This window comes from Telmatherina bonti (assembly GCF_933228915.1).
Source record: "Telmatherina bonti genome assembly, chromosome: 22".
Taxonomy (NCBI): domain Eukaryota; kingdom Metazoa; phylum Chordata; class Actinopteri; order Atheriniformes; family Telmatherinidae; genus Telmatherina; species Telmatherina bonti.
Window position 1 is genome coordinate 14,368,078 of NC_136631.1, and position 14,192 is coordinate 14,382,269.

Consider the following 14,192-nt stretch of genomic DNA (forward strand, 5'->3'; position numbering starts at 1 on the left):
GACAAATCACATCAGTTACTAGCAGTTTTTTTTTTTTTTTTAATACTCATAACCATAAAGAGAAAAGTATTACTGTGCCAGTCTTTTGTTGACTTGTGTGATATGTTATCATGTTGAACTTAAGAGTTAAACAAAAAACTATGCAAATACATCAATTTGTAAATAGGGAGGCAGACACCGTCCCCACCTTTAAGAATAGGCTGAAAACTTATCTTTTTTGTTAAGTCCTATAGTTACGGATCGTTAGCATCGCTTAGTTACGCTGCTGTAGGTTTAGACTGCTGAGGGACATTTCCTGATATCTGATACGCTATATAAATAAAGTTGAATTGAATTAAACAAGCCATAGTTAATTTGATTTCAGTCGCTGATCAAGGTTTTGATAAAGCCACGTTTCTCCGAAAAATGTATGATATATAGTTCATTAAGTGTGGAAAAGGTGTGACTATCTGGCTTTATATCATTGTCTCTTTTGACTGTTTGGACAGCACTGTTAACAAAAGAAAATACTTATCAGGCGTGTTGCTATCAACTCTTAATACTGAATAAGTTGCTCAAAGACTCAAAAGGAAATAGTTCCGGATAGGCCAGGTTACTGGAATTTAAATACATTTCTTTTAGTTGCGTTTAAATATTTCTGAAACAAAGGAAACTAAAGTATGAAAACCCTATAAAAGATGGCCAAATGAGGAGATGAGCTCAAAGATGCAGTCTATGCACGTGACACTAACTTATAAAGAGACAAGTCTTTTCAAATAGGATTTAGGATCAATACATATTGGTTCTCTTATCATTTATAATGATCACATAGATCAAGACTTGTAAAAAAATAATCATGTGTCTGATTAAGGCAGCTACACATGAGTGAGACAAGTGGTTTATACGATGCTAGCTACCTAGCTTAATGACACTGGATAGACGTGAAGCGCTAGCAAACAGATTTAGCTCGATCAGCTTTCTTGTAGTTTATCGCACATAAAGCAGCACTGATAATCTGAAAATAAATTTACAAATCGTACCACCTATAAGCTTCCTTTGTTCCTGTCCTGGATTTCTTTTTTTTTTTTTTTTTTTTAGCCACAAACGTTGGAACTGGGAACCAGTCTGTTTTGAACTGAGCCGCGAGACAGTTTGGAGAAAGCTGATTGGTGGAACTACAAACAGGAAGCCCAACAATAACGTCATATTACACTTTCCGGTTTGCTTCCTGTTTAGATACTAGCAACGCTGTCTCCTCAAAATGCACAGTTAGCGTTGACATTATTTTCACTTGAGGGATTTTCCTAACATACTATCGCAGTAGATCAAAATCAGTTGCAATTAATTGTCTCGTGACTTTATACCTGACGCATGGATAGTCGTTGTTATTGCTGTGCGTCAAAGTTCAGTCTCTTCAAAAAGGAGGTAAGTCATTGCTTGCTAATATCAATAGGATAGTAATACATGTTAATGTGTCTGGAGGAAGGTATTTTGTGTAGTTTACATTTTAATGTTTTCTCCTAGCTGGGCTGTAAGAACTGCGGTCGCTCCTTCTGCTCCAGCTGTTTGACTTTCAGTGCTGTGGTGCCTCGCTGTGGCAACACCCAGCAGAAGGTCTGTAAACAGTGCCATGGCAATCTGACGAGGTAAAATCACAACTACGCCAAAGAAAAAACCAGAACAAACAAACGTAGCTGCAGTTTTAATAAGCTTCTTACTCTTCGTATTCCCTTCATTGTTAGTGGTGAATCTTCAAATGATAAAGGAAGATGGTCACCTCCAGAAAATTACAAGAAGTAAGTATCTGATCAAAAAAATAGAAAGAAACAAAACAGGCAAAAGTCTATTTTCAAGCTTCATAATATCTTGGCTATATGTTAATATTTCCCATAGACGGGTTGCTGCACTTGAGGCAAAACAACAAGGACAGTTGACACAACATGGTGGAAGTAGAGGCAGCAAAGTGGGCCACCTGCCAGCTACAGCCCTGAGTAAAGAAGATCAAGCCATTGCTGAGAGACTTCAAAAGTTAAAAGAGGACACTAAACCAAGTAATATAGTTTTAACATTTTTCAGCAGATGTGATATTGATAAAATATTCACCAATGCAGTGATAATATTTTCCTTTTTATAAAGTCATTTAAAGCTTTTCCCCGCATTTCTATAGAATCCATCCCGTCTGAGAAAGAGCTTGAGTCTCGCCTTGCTGCTCTGAAGGCTCCCATCCAGCCAGTGCCTTCTGCGGAAGAGATGGAGGACCGTCTGGCAGCTCTTCGGGGTCAGCCGCCACCATCACAGGCTCCTCCACCTGTGAGTTGTCATTGCCCATTAGTTGTAATGTTTATACCTTACAGTGTACACTTCAGGTTGGGATTAAACTCTGAGATGGTATTTGTAAGGAGGGTTTTTGTAAGTGATGATGTTTTGGTGTTTCCAGGTGCACCAGCCTCCTGAAAACCGAACTCAGACTGAACAAGCCAGAGATTTGATTACTCAGATGACAGAGGAAGTTGCTATTGATAACCAGCAATCAAATCGTGAATGTAGTAAGTTATTATTCAGTCTGGTAAACTTGAAGATGAAGATGGAAGTCTTATAACAGTCTTGAACAGTTAAGTCAGGGGTGTCCAAAGTTGATCCTCGAGGACCGCTGTCCTGCAGGTTTTTGATGTATTCCTGTTCCACACACCTGGCTTGCATTCAATGGATCCTTAAGCCAGTAAAGTACTGCACTATAACTGATTAATTTGATTCAGGTGTGCCTGAGCAGGGATACGTGGAAAACCCACAGGATTGTGGCCCTCGAGGACCAGAACTGAACACCCCTGGTTTAAGTAAATATAGAACAACCTCTGCTGCTTCATTGTTTTCCTAAAAAAATAACTATTTTTCCTCTGTAGGTGTAGATGGCCTCATGAATGATCTCAATAAGGGACATGGAACAACAGTGGATGAAAACATGGAAGATAACCAAGAGACAGCCAGGCAGCTGGAGGCTGAGAAAGACCATTTGCTCGAGGAGGCCATGCAGGAGCTTAGGAAGGAGCACCATACCCAGGATCAGATCCTCCACATGGCCAAGAGGCTAGCACAACTGAAGGGGCAAAACCCAGACAAAGGTGCATAGAGATACTTTTTCCACAGGAAATATGCTAAAAACAAATTTTGACAGAAGGATTGATATGTTTATGTTACAAAGTGACATTTTTGTGGTACACTTTCAGTCACTATAGAAGACTTCCAGCAACCTGACAGTGAGGAGGAGACTGAGGAAGAAGCTGTTAGGAGGGTGTTAAAACAGGTCAGTTATTTACATAATAAAAAAAAAAGATTATCGTACAGATTGTACTCGTACTTGTAGATCAAACAAACCATTAATAATTCATTTGTTATGAACCTCTTAAAGGCCTGTGCGAACTAATTGTCGCTGTCAAGGCAGCCACAAGAGGCTGCTGTGTGACCATTCGACTGATTGTACAACATCATTCTCTGATTTCACGTTGCAGCTCTCAGAAGAAGCTGCTCTTGATGAGGCCAGTGGCTACAACATACCTTTAGAAGAGAGTGGTCCACGAAACACAGAAAAGAAAAAAGCCTCAAAGAAACCGGTACTTAAAACGCACACACAAAAAATGGCAATTGTTTCAAACCAATTTACTGCATAATATTAAAACTAATTTTGATGCCATTTGTTTTAAAGACTGCACCTAAAAGCAAGATTATACCAGCTGCTGTTGTACACCATCCACCTGACAGTGATGAGGAAGAGCTTCCATGGTGCTGCATCTGTAACCAAGACGCCACCCTTCGCTGTCACACCTGTGATGGAGACCTGTACTGCAACCGCTGCTTCAGGTACCATAACAATTATTGATCATAAAAAACACAGTAAGAATTCTAGGTCATGACTTGGAGTTGGGCAATGCATGGAAATCTTAATCTTGATGCCCAGATAAAAATGATTTGGCATGCATACCATGACCCACATAAATTGTTTGCTGCCATACTGTTAAGCAGCATGAATATAAAGTATTTAGTGTAATGAATTATCAATCCACTCTCCTTCATCTCCCCCAGGGAGGGCCATGATAAATATGACAGGATGGAGCATCGAACCACTAACTACACTGCACCAAAGAAGAAAAATAAGCTGAAGAAATGACAGTGACGCTCTTCTGTAGGTGTTTGCCATATAAGCCTTCAAACCTTCATGAGTCAAAGACATGCTTAGTAGCCTCAAGTGATTAGTTGTTGTTTTAAAATGGAATCCTTGAAAATCTAAACACCACCTACAATCTACAGCTAGTCAGACAATTATAACCCATTAACTGATTTCCGCCAGTCATTTATAGGAAGCTCCCCGCCTGCTTTCTGTTCCTCCTAAGGCTGTCATGAATGTAGATTAATAGACATCTTATTTGCAGAGCAGTCTTAACAAAGACGTAGCCTTTACATAGTTACTGTGAAATACAGTAGATACAGTATCCAGATCATTACTTATATTAGTAAAATCTTAACATTAAAAAATAATTTTTCAGTGTTCTTTGAGAGGGTCGGTGTTGTAGCAATACTACACAGCTGATGCATATTGAACATTTCAGAACCAAAAAAAAAAATTAAAAATGTAATATTTACTTCCTAATAGCAACAAATGCTAAGCTTAAGTGTGCTTTGCACTCACCATTTGATAATTCTCAAGTTTTTACATCTTGAACAGAAAGCTGTGAACTCATCTGGAATGATTCACGCTACAGGCTATTGTCATCTCCCGACTGAATCTGCACAAAGGAGTCAGTAAAGAAGAAACACAGAGAGCTTTGTTTTATTTCTGCTGTCAGTCTTGTAAGTCTACGTTTGGCTGTTACTTCAACGTGAACAGAGGCTTTCTTATCCTTTCGCGTAATTCTGTTATAAACAAAGCAAAACTGTTTAGATTTGTCCCTTTTTTTTTCCAGTTTTATTTTTAAGCACAGAAGCCTTTTGTTTTAAATCAAAGATATTGAAACTGTCTGTCTGGCAGCCTTTGTTCATATTTTTAGTCATACTGTAGTGGATGTCGTCTGTGTTAGAGAAGAAAGAATGGAAATGATGTTGAGCCATACAAATTACTGTAATGGAGCCATCAACAAAATACCCTCAGTGTATGACAGTCAAAAGACCAGAGTGCAGAAACATCAACATGCATTACTGTCCACCTAACTGAAGAGAAACCGTAATTGCACTCTCCTCCGGGGGCTTGCTCCATTAAGGTTTGCGTGGAGGGTGTTGTCGTGTTTGGCTTTTCTGGCCATGTCCTACACCACACCACCACCACAGTCAGGAAATGGATGGGGATAATGGGCACATAGCTAATGGAACATCCTGCTGCTGATTTCATTGTGTTTACTCCTAGACGTGACATGTCAACGGCTCTTTTGTTTCCATCACTCTGCTGAAAAATTTTATGTTTAAAAAGAAAGTAGCAATTAGAAAGTTAGCACAAAGTCATGTTTTTTTTGTTTGTTTTTTTATTTTCAAGTCACAATAAAGAAGTCTATTAACAGGGTTGTTAAATTTTTACTATTAAGTAGGTGGAAGTAATGCACATGTCAGTGTTTTTTTTGTAAATGCTTATTGGTCCATCATTTTATTTATAATCAGTCGTAACTTTCTATTACACACAAACAGCCTTTTTTTTTTTTTATTTTTTTATTTTTTTTTTTTTTTAAATGTTCAGTTTTATTCTGACAACACTGATACCTGAACAAAATATTTATGTACATAAATAAGCAAACAAAAAAGTACAGTCCTACAGAAAAAAAACTCCCTCTGAGTAATAGTCATTACAACTTGTATCACTTGTACATTATTGGTATGTTAACGAGAGACAAAATGTTCTAACAGTCTTTAGATCTGAGTGAAAATAAAATCCATTCACAACCCTCCTGCTCTGGTGTTGTGACGCTGACCCAGGATGCAGGAAAATGCCAGGAAGAGTCCCACCAACATGCGAACCGCACATACAGGCAGCCAAAAAGTTACCACGCTGGAGATGGGAAGATAAGAGGTTCATAATTGTCTTGTGTCTTAATTTGACCTTTAGTTATTTTTTCAAAGGACCCGACATTTTGCGTAGACCTTTTATCCTGTAGAGCAGCCCATTGATAAAATCCTGTAGGGAAGATTACACATTAACGACAATATGTTACAAGAAGCAAATAATGTAATGTTTTTCAGAAGGGATCTTTTTTTTTTTTTTTTTCCTTTTCATTATGTTCACATATAGTTTATTCATCTCACCTCTTTTGGCTTTCCACATTCCTGCAACAACTCCTGACAAAGACAGCAAATGGAAATGGATCTATTAGCAGCATATCAGTTGCTTTATTAATGCAGATATTGCAACACTGGATCTCAACAAAGGTCAAGTACTTCTTAAGGTATTACCTCACATAAAGAGCCATATAGATCCAGTGTTGATTAAAAAGGTGCAACGTGTTCAAATATTTAGGAGCAAGAATCAAGCAGCTAAATGATTTTTGACAGACTTTTTTTATTTTAAAGTTGGCACCTTTTCCTCTTTTTTTCCCTTTATGTATGAGGTCTGCAATCTCATAAAGGCAGCGGTCCTTTTTCCCCTGCATTTTGGATCATTCAGCTAACCAATCGGAGCAAGTCGGGCCATTTTAAGAAAGTTTTACTTGACAACAGAGGAGTTGTAATGAAAAATATAAAACCAGAGCGCATACAAAATGGTTTTCTGCAATTAAAAAGTGAGGAAAAAAATGTGTGTATTACCTTAAAATACCTTTTAAAAATATACAAATCAACTCATTAAACTGTGAGCCTGGATTGAGTAAATATAGGCTCTTCAGTGAACATACAACTAAGGAAAATAACTGGAGATTGGACTGTTATGACAAGTGAATTCTGGTATAAAGCTATGTTATATTTAGGTTATTCTACACAGACGTACCTGCAGTCGGGTTCTTTGTCCTTCGTCTGATAGTTCCAGAAGCTCATCTATGTCTATTTCTAACTCTGGGATCTCTTCCTCCTGCAAGAGTACAGGGACATAACATTTTATAGCAATGTTCTTCTGTTACAGTATACAAATTCATATTTTTATATTGCCTTGTGATGGACTGGCAACCTGTCCAGGGTGTACCCTGTCTTTTGCCCAATGATGGCTGAGAGAGTAGTTCCATGTAACCCTTATTTAGTCTAAGCGGTTAAGAAAATGAATGAATATTTTTATGTTTTTGCATTAAGTAAGGTCTCTTGCTTTGTTTTTTACATATATTAATAGCATCTGGGCTTGTTGTGGTAAGACTGTCAAGAATCACTAAGCACAGTTATTAAGAGCAAAAGTACATCCAGCACAAAGCTGTATGAACTGTAAAAACACCCTGTTATTTCTAGCTGCAAAAAATAAATTGTCCACAAAACGATGGAATTTGGTGCTTTGCTTGTTAGCACTGAGGCAGAACAGCTGTATGAGGCTATACTTGCTACATATCAACATTGGATTTCATAGACGGTTTATCCAGTTGGCATTTAACTCAACCTTTGCTGATAAATTATTTCCATCTTGAATATTCTCTAAAAAATGTAGTAATCTTGGATGATTCATTATATGGAAATAAGATGGACGGCAATGACAGTAATAGTGATGTGCATTTTCAAACTCGATATGAAACCATTTTCATGACTTTTCCCCCCTCCTAACTTAGCAAAAGTGGGCATCATATTTAAGATTAATGCCAACTGAAGTACAAGGCAAAGTATCCACTCATCAAAAACAAATATAGTAAGTAAATTCATAAGACATTACTCGTAATAACCCCAAACTACATCTTCACAGGGAACATGGAGTGTTCACCAGTAGATTCCTGACCATTAAGATGTCTGGAGTCAGCAGGTGTACCATCACATTTGACAAGTGTGGCCCCTCTTTAGAGGGAACATTTTCCGGTTGGGGAATTTTTGTGGCTGAAGACGATGGAGCTCACACAGCTTTCTAGATGAGGAGAGAGCTAATCAATGTGGAAGTGCTGAGAGTTGCAATAGATGAACCTTCTTTCAGAGTCCCCTGTGCCTTCCCTAATTGATACATGCTGCCAGTTTGGACCCTGTGAAGTTCTGCTGATCTCTGCAGAATAAATGCAGGGCTGAACTCGTGCTCCTGAACATTTTTGTGTTGTGCAGGCCTCTGTGGTTGGTCTCTCTTATTCTTTTTGCCTGCATTTTGTACCCAATCACCTACCTGTCAGTACTTTGTACTTTTGATGTCCTCTGAAGTGTGTCTGTGTCTATATTTAGTATTGAGAGCTCTTATCTATGTAGACTTTATTTTTGCAGTAAAACATCTTTTTAAAAATCCTGATAAAGTGTTATAGCTGTTATGTCAAATTTCATGCTGAATTCCACTGCAAACATTACGTAACCACAAAAATTTCCCATGAAATGACCACTGTGTAGCTCAGTTAGCCAAGGGTGAACCTGATTTGCATGCTTTGGATTTTTAAGTGCTGCATCAAAAAGTATTGCATTGTATGTCTGACAAGTAAAGTATGAATGTGAAAATGAAACTTGAAGATGAAGATTTGAATGTAAAACATGATGATAAAATATGGAATTCTTTTATTTAAGCTGATTTTTCTTTCTTTTTTTTTTTTTTTTGTCTGAAGCTGGATCATAAAGAGCACCACTGAAAATGAATGAGCTAGGTTGCCATGGCTTCATTAAAGATCATGATGAGGATCTTGTGCATCCCTCAGGAACTTTACTCCGAACAAAAACATCCCATGTTATTGTTTTTCATATGGCATTTTAATGAGACTTATGGGCAAAAACATCTCCGCAACAGTTACAGAAGTTAAATCCAAAAGACTCGAGCTAAAATAAATGTGGGCACTGTGATTGGAAATTATGAATATTACTGTATGTGGGTCTGAAAGGATTGCAGATTCATTCGACTTACAAATGAGGTCAAAATTAGTAGTTAAGACATGATAACCTTTGCCGATATATAATTCAGAATCATAAAGTTTTACCATTATAAGTCAAAGTGCTTGTAATTCTTCATTTCCTGTAGTGGGATGATTTAAGAGACATACAGCACTTTAAAAAATTGTTTATTTCAGTGTTACATTGTAATATTTCACAATATTGCCTGAATTTATGGCTCCAGTTGTTGCTCTTGTCTTAACAGGTTTTCTCAGCTAGCAAACATGTTTTTGAGAGTTGATGTTTAATCTTGGGCATTTTTCTTTATATATTCCCCCGAGAGAACTCAATATTTTTCTGTATTTTGGTTATTTTGTGATCATTTGTGTTGGTATCATCCAGCATTTTAAAAAAAACTCTCTAAATGAGGACTGTGGCAAGAAGGGTTTATTTTTCTAACACTTTTAGATTGTGGGTGTAAGATAGACTTTGCAGCTGCTAGTTAAACTTCCTGTAGTTATCTAACATGTTAAGTAACACAGTCCGCTGGCTTATCATTGTAGAAAACATTACAGCAAAACATTAACATCAAACTACGTATCCTTTCATTACATACAAACTGCTGTATGTGTTAGCAAATATAAAGGAAACCATGCCCTGGAAAACATGTCTGTTTTAAGAGGATGCTGGTGCATGTTTAACTTATCAGATCCTTTCCTCTTTTCCTGCCAGTTAACATGTCAAAATATTCATTAACTTCCTTCATGAAAAAGGGGAAAAGAAATGGTAAAACTCTTGATCATGTCCTCTTAAAAACATAAAAGTAGCCCAGTTCCTTAAGAATGTACCATACTCGATGGGATGACTGGATTACTTTTACCCATATCAAGTTTTTAAAAGAATGACCTTTCATCACATAAAAACCTTTCTGTTCATGTCTCACCATTTGCATATTTCTATGCAACAACCATTTATAAAGATCTGAGTTCAGCACAAGCCCACAGGGTGCTTTAGAGTTTCTTTAGTAACAGCAAAATGTTTTAAACACATTTTTTTTTTTTTTTTTAGTAGTTCACCACTTCTTTAAAGGTGTGAACATTGAAAACATTGTAAACATTGAAGGGGTCCACCCTTGATTTGGGTAGCACTTGTATGAATTAGAGATGCAGCTAAATAATTCAGGGTGTGACACAGGGGACTGACGATAAATGCTTCCACGCGGAAGACTCAGAAAACCAACAGAGTAACCTTCCCCTGAGCCCCATGCAAAATTCATTATACCGACCGGTGCACATGCACAACTAATTCCACACAAGTGGCTTATGTAAATATCCAGTCTGTCATAGCTGGACAGGTAGGTGTTAATTTTAATACTGTAGGAACATTTATTACTCTTAGGAAAAATATGAAATGTTATGATGCTTTTAGCTTATTGTTTTGAGTTTCTATCTGTCAGATAGTTGATAAAACAATTAACTCCTCCATCTAGGCTGCACATGTGCTGTGCATGTATATTTCTGTCAGATCACGCTGCAAATGGAATGCAAAAGCCAAAGCACCACATGTATATGAGCTAATTGTATGGTTTTGGGGCAACTTCTAAAGAGTAAGCAGAGAGAGACTTGATAACTCTTTCTGTTATTTGCATGTCCTGGTTTTCACTAATGCGATTTTTTTTTTTTTTTTTTTTTTACCTGCCCCCGGCGTAATAAGCATATTACCATGAATCGCCTCAGAAGGAAGCTTGCGGTGTAACAACAAAATCAAGCTTGTGTTTTAAACACTTTTAATATGAAGATACAGTATTAAAAACCTCTTTCACTCAGCTGTGATTAAAATGTTTAATATGAAACCATCCAGGACTAACAATTCCCTTTGCAGATAAAGAAATGCTACCTTCCTGTCAACTAACCAGTCAGAATGATGCACTTCAGTGTAACATTCTGCAGCATTATCATGTGCCATATGTAAAGGACTCCTCAGCAGTGTAAGGGGATGCCAGGCAGAGAGGTGGCTGCAAGCAAAGAGCCTCCCTGTGGTTTGTAAATGAAATGAGAAACACTTTTTCTATGCATTTTCCGACATGAAACGGAGGCGATCTGGTCATCTGATCAGCATTGTCATGAGGACGCTCATGCTGTTTAAAAGACACCTCTAATTACACTGTCCCATGCTGCACCATGTGGGTGATGAGACATCTGTTGCCATGGTTTCTCCTCAGCGAATGCCAAGCAAATCAATATGGAAGCTCTGACATAACTGGATTGTATCCCACAGCATGGCAATGGAGTATTGATAAATGTTTTGTTGTGTTTGAAAGATGACTGATGTTTCACTGTATACCAGTGCATATCAAAATGTAGCTGTGTGTATCATCAGTGCATTGATTAGACATGTTATACACTGTGTTAATTTGAATTCCCTGTCTGAAAGATCATTTGTCCTGCTGCATATTAATTGATGCAATGTTCTCTGGTGTCAGAAACTATCACCATTAATCATCGTCTAATATATGAATCAATCTAAGTATGTCGGCTATGCCCTGCATAATTATTAAGCACATACTTACAGGGATCAAAATAATTATATGATATGCTGGATGCCCCCATTAAGATGACAGAAACACTGTAACAATTTAAGGGATTTTTTTGTTATTTTGAGCAGTGGTTCTCAATTTGTTTTGAGCCAAAACCACCAGGATAATATATGTTCTTCTTTGGAGGATAAAGTGTTTTTATGTGAATTCGGTTCACTGCTGTGACAAAGCCCCTACAAGTTTCTCTCACCAAGATAATGATAAATTCAGTTTTTTTTCAAACATGTTATGAGTAATAACTATGTTCATGTGATAATATGTTTTAAAAAAAAAAGTGCAAATTTCACAGATTTATCTTTGTATTAATGGTTTAATTTTCACAGCCCTGATGAAAATCCCAAATTTACTTGATAAATATAGACAATAATTTTTTTTACAATATGTCGACCCTCATTACTTGGAGAAGTAAATGATCTTGTGCTCTCATTCTACTTTACACTGTAGTTATTTAGACTAAAATCTGAACTGTGCGACTCCACGTTGAGAAAAAACACATCTAAAAGCTTCAATTGTTTTTGAACCATATGGCAGCCATATGCCTAAAGTGACTGAAGTATATCATTGAAGTTTAAACCTGCTTGTAAATGCTTTGACTTCAATCAGACATCACCTCTGCAAAATTATCTTATCACCATGGCAGAACATAAATGCACACACAGCTGACACTGCAGTCAGGCTGATGACACATCAGGGCCTCTGTGCCAGAAACTGCAGTCTTAAAGCACAGTTTCTTGCCTCCCACCTACACCTCTTTTAGGTTGCTTCTAATCTCTCGTACATGATGAATAGTCCACCACAAACACCTATGAGCCGTTTATTGCCTTCCTGTCTCTCTTCCCTTACCTCCTCTCCTCCTCAGGCACCAGTACAGTGTACATCTTAGTATGTGTCAATGTGAGCCAGCCTCGTCCTACCTCACAGTCAAAGAGCAAGTGCAGCTGCCCGTCGATCCACTCCTCAATATCCAGCCTCCTCTGCAGGTCTTTACGGTTGTATTTTACTGTCAGCTTGCCCAGCTTACGATGCGCCGGCTCCTCTGTTTTATCCTGCACCTGGAACATCACCCTGGACTGGGTGCTAGGCTCTGACGCCATGGCTGCCACGGCCTCAAGAGAACCGTGGAGGCACACTGAGCTGTATCACAGACAGACCCACAGGCTGTGACTACCCTACTCTGTGTCTTTATATCTCTGTTTCTGCTTTGCTGAGGACTGTTGTTCCCACGCGTATCTCCTGTAATCTTGTTGAGTGTTGGTGCTCTCCGTCTCTTCAATGCTGGCTCTGGTTTGCTGCCTGCTCTCCCTCCCTCTCTCTAAACCTCACTGTCTTGTTCTCTTTCTCTCCTCCTCCTGCAACACCCACTGGCTGCACTATCAGGAGAATGGTAATGAGATATGGCTCTATGGGTTTGTGTGTGTGTGTGTGTGTGTGTGTGCACGGACTTCACTGGGTGTGTATTTGCATTTTGTTCTCTTCTGTCTTATGGAAGGTGGGAGAGCATAGGTCAATTACAGCACTAAAAAGTGGAGAAAGGGTGAGAGGGCAATAAACTTGTGATTCTTACTCTGACCTACATCATAAAATATAAAATATAAACTAAAATCCATTTGCACTTTTGTTCTTTTCTCATTGATCATCGCACATGAATCAAAGATATAATATACCGGCACATATCTTTTCATTTCCTCACCTATTAAAGTGTCAAAAGCATATATTGCTGCAAAAGTCAAAGGGTTTTGACACTTTATGGGCTCTTCTGTTCATGAACACTTCTAACAAAAGTCAGGCTACCCTGAGAGGTGAGCCAGGGTTCTTGTAGTGTGGTAGTTTCTTTGTCCTGTATGACAGCCATTATCAGGTGTACGTTTAATAAGCCTTGAAGTCAAATTGGCATCCTCAGTTACGCCCTCTTACATTATGGATGAAGAAGAAAGCAGCTCTCATGGGTGTTAAGAAGCCAAAAGTCAAACCAAACTCGTGAAATGATCAGTGTTTCCTAAGTCAAACATCAACAGCTGCACATAAACCGTAGGTCAGAAATTCAGTCGTAACTGCTGATGCAAAATTATTACAGGTGAGACGAAAGAGATAACAGCGTACAGAGTTTCCACAGATCCTATTGCAATATGAATAATGAGGTTTGGGTTTTTGTTTTGGCAGGGACAATCCATCAGTCATAGCTGCACGCGTTCACCCACTGATGCACCGTCTGTTACAAACACTGAATTATTGAGTGCCCCTGGCTGCTCACCTTTCCAGGCAAACAAATTCATTCATCCTGTTTCATGCTGCTTGGTTCTGCCCTATCTGGATGTCTAAAAACAGGGACCTGGACTCAAGACCTCTGTTAGGTCTTCTCACCTCCAACCTGGAGGGCATTAGCAGTAAATAAGCTTGACCTCTGCAGGGTTAAAAGATGGAAACTCACTGTTAAGGAGTGGAGAAGTTTATGCATGCTACCTTTGTTTGTTTGCACCAAAATGTAATTACCCTCTCAGTTTGATCCTAATTATAATTCAACCGTAATCTTTGAAGCAATTAATCTACATTTTATCATTTTGGTGACCACTTCCTGGTTCTTTGCAGGTGTTTGGCTCAGGTGTCATGAATGTGTGGATTCATGACTCATTTGTAATGACTCATTTCATGATTCAGCTCGCAATCACTATAGTTATAAAAATGTAATCAC

The 14,192-nt window shown here is 38.3% G+C and overlaps 2 protein-coding genes across 2 annotated transcripts; one reads left to right on the forward strand and one right to left on the reverse strand.

Moving 5' to 3' along the window:
- Positions 1-1,281: 1,281 nt before the first annotated feature.
- On the forward strand, positions 1,282-5,593 carry zfyve19 (zinc finger, FYVE domain containing 19). The gene is made up of 11 exons (XM_079262492.1): positions 1,282-1,404; positions 1,504-1,625; positions 1,722-1,775; positions 1,873-2,030; positions 2,147-2,289; positions 2,417-2,525; positions 2,880-3,098; positions 3,204-3,280; positions 3,486-3,587; positions 3,680-3,834; positions 4,057-5,593. Exons 1-11 carry the CDS (start codon positions 1,351-1,353, stop codon positions 4,139-4,141), a joined length of 1,278 nt encoding a protein of 425 aa, XP_079118618.1. The 5' UTR covers positions 1,282-1,350; the 3' UTR covers positions 4,142-5,593.
- A 468-nt stretch (positions 5,594-6,061) lies between these two features.
- Positions 6,062-12,597, reverse strand: ppp1r14d (protein phosphatase 1 regulatory inhibitor subunit 14D; the record flags this gene model as incomplete). The annotated part of the gene is made up of 4 exons (XM_079262638.1): positions 6,062-6,130; positions 6,259-6,291; positions 6,935-7,015; positions 12,418-12,597. 4 exons carry the CDS (start codon positions 12,595-12,597, stop codon positions 6,062-6,064), a joined length of 363 nt encoding a protein of 120 aa, XP_079118764.1.
- Between the last annotated feature and the right edge of the window lie 1,595 nt (positions 12,598-14,192).

What these genes read in the sequence shown, in the direction of transcription:
- zfyve19 (XM_079262492.1), top strand. Translation starts at nt 1,351, where the DNA reads ATGGATAGTCGTTGTTATTGCTGTGCGTCAAAGTTCAGTCTCTTCAAA. An exon ending in GCAATCAAATCGTGAATGTA is followed by an intron (nt 2,526 to 2,879) that starts GTAAGTTATTAT and finishes TTTCCTCTGTAG; the next exon opens with GTGTAGATGGCCTCATGAAT. An exon ending in TACTGCAACCGCTGCTTCAG is followed by an intron (nt 3,835 to 4,056) that starts GTACCATAACAA and finishes CATCTCCCCCAG; the next exon opens with GGAGGGCCATGATAAATATG.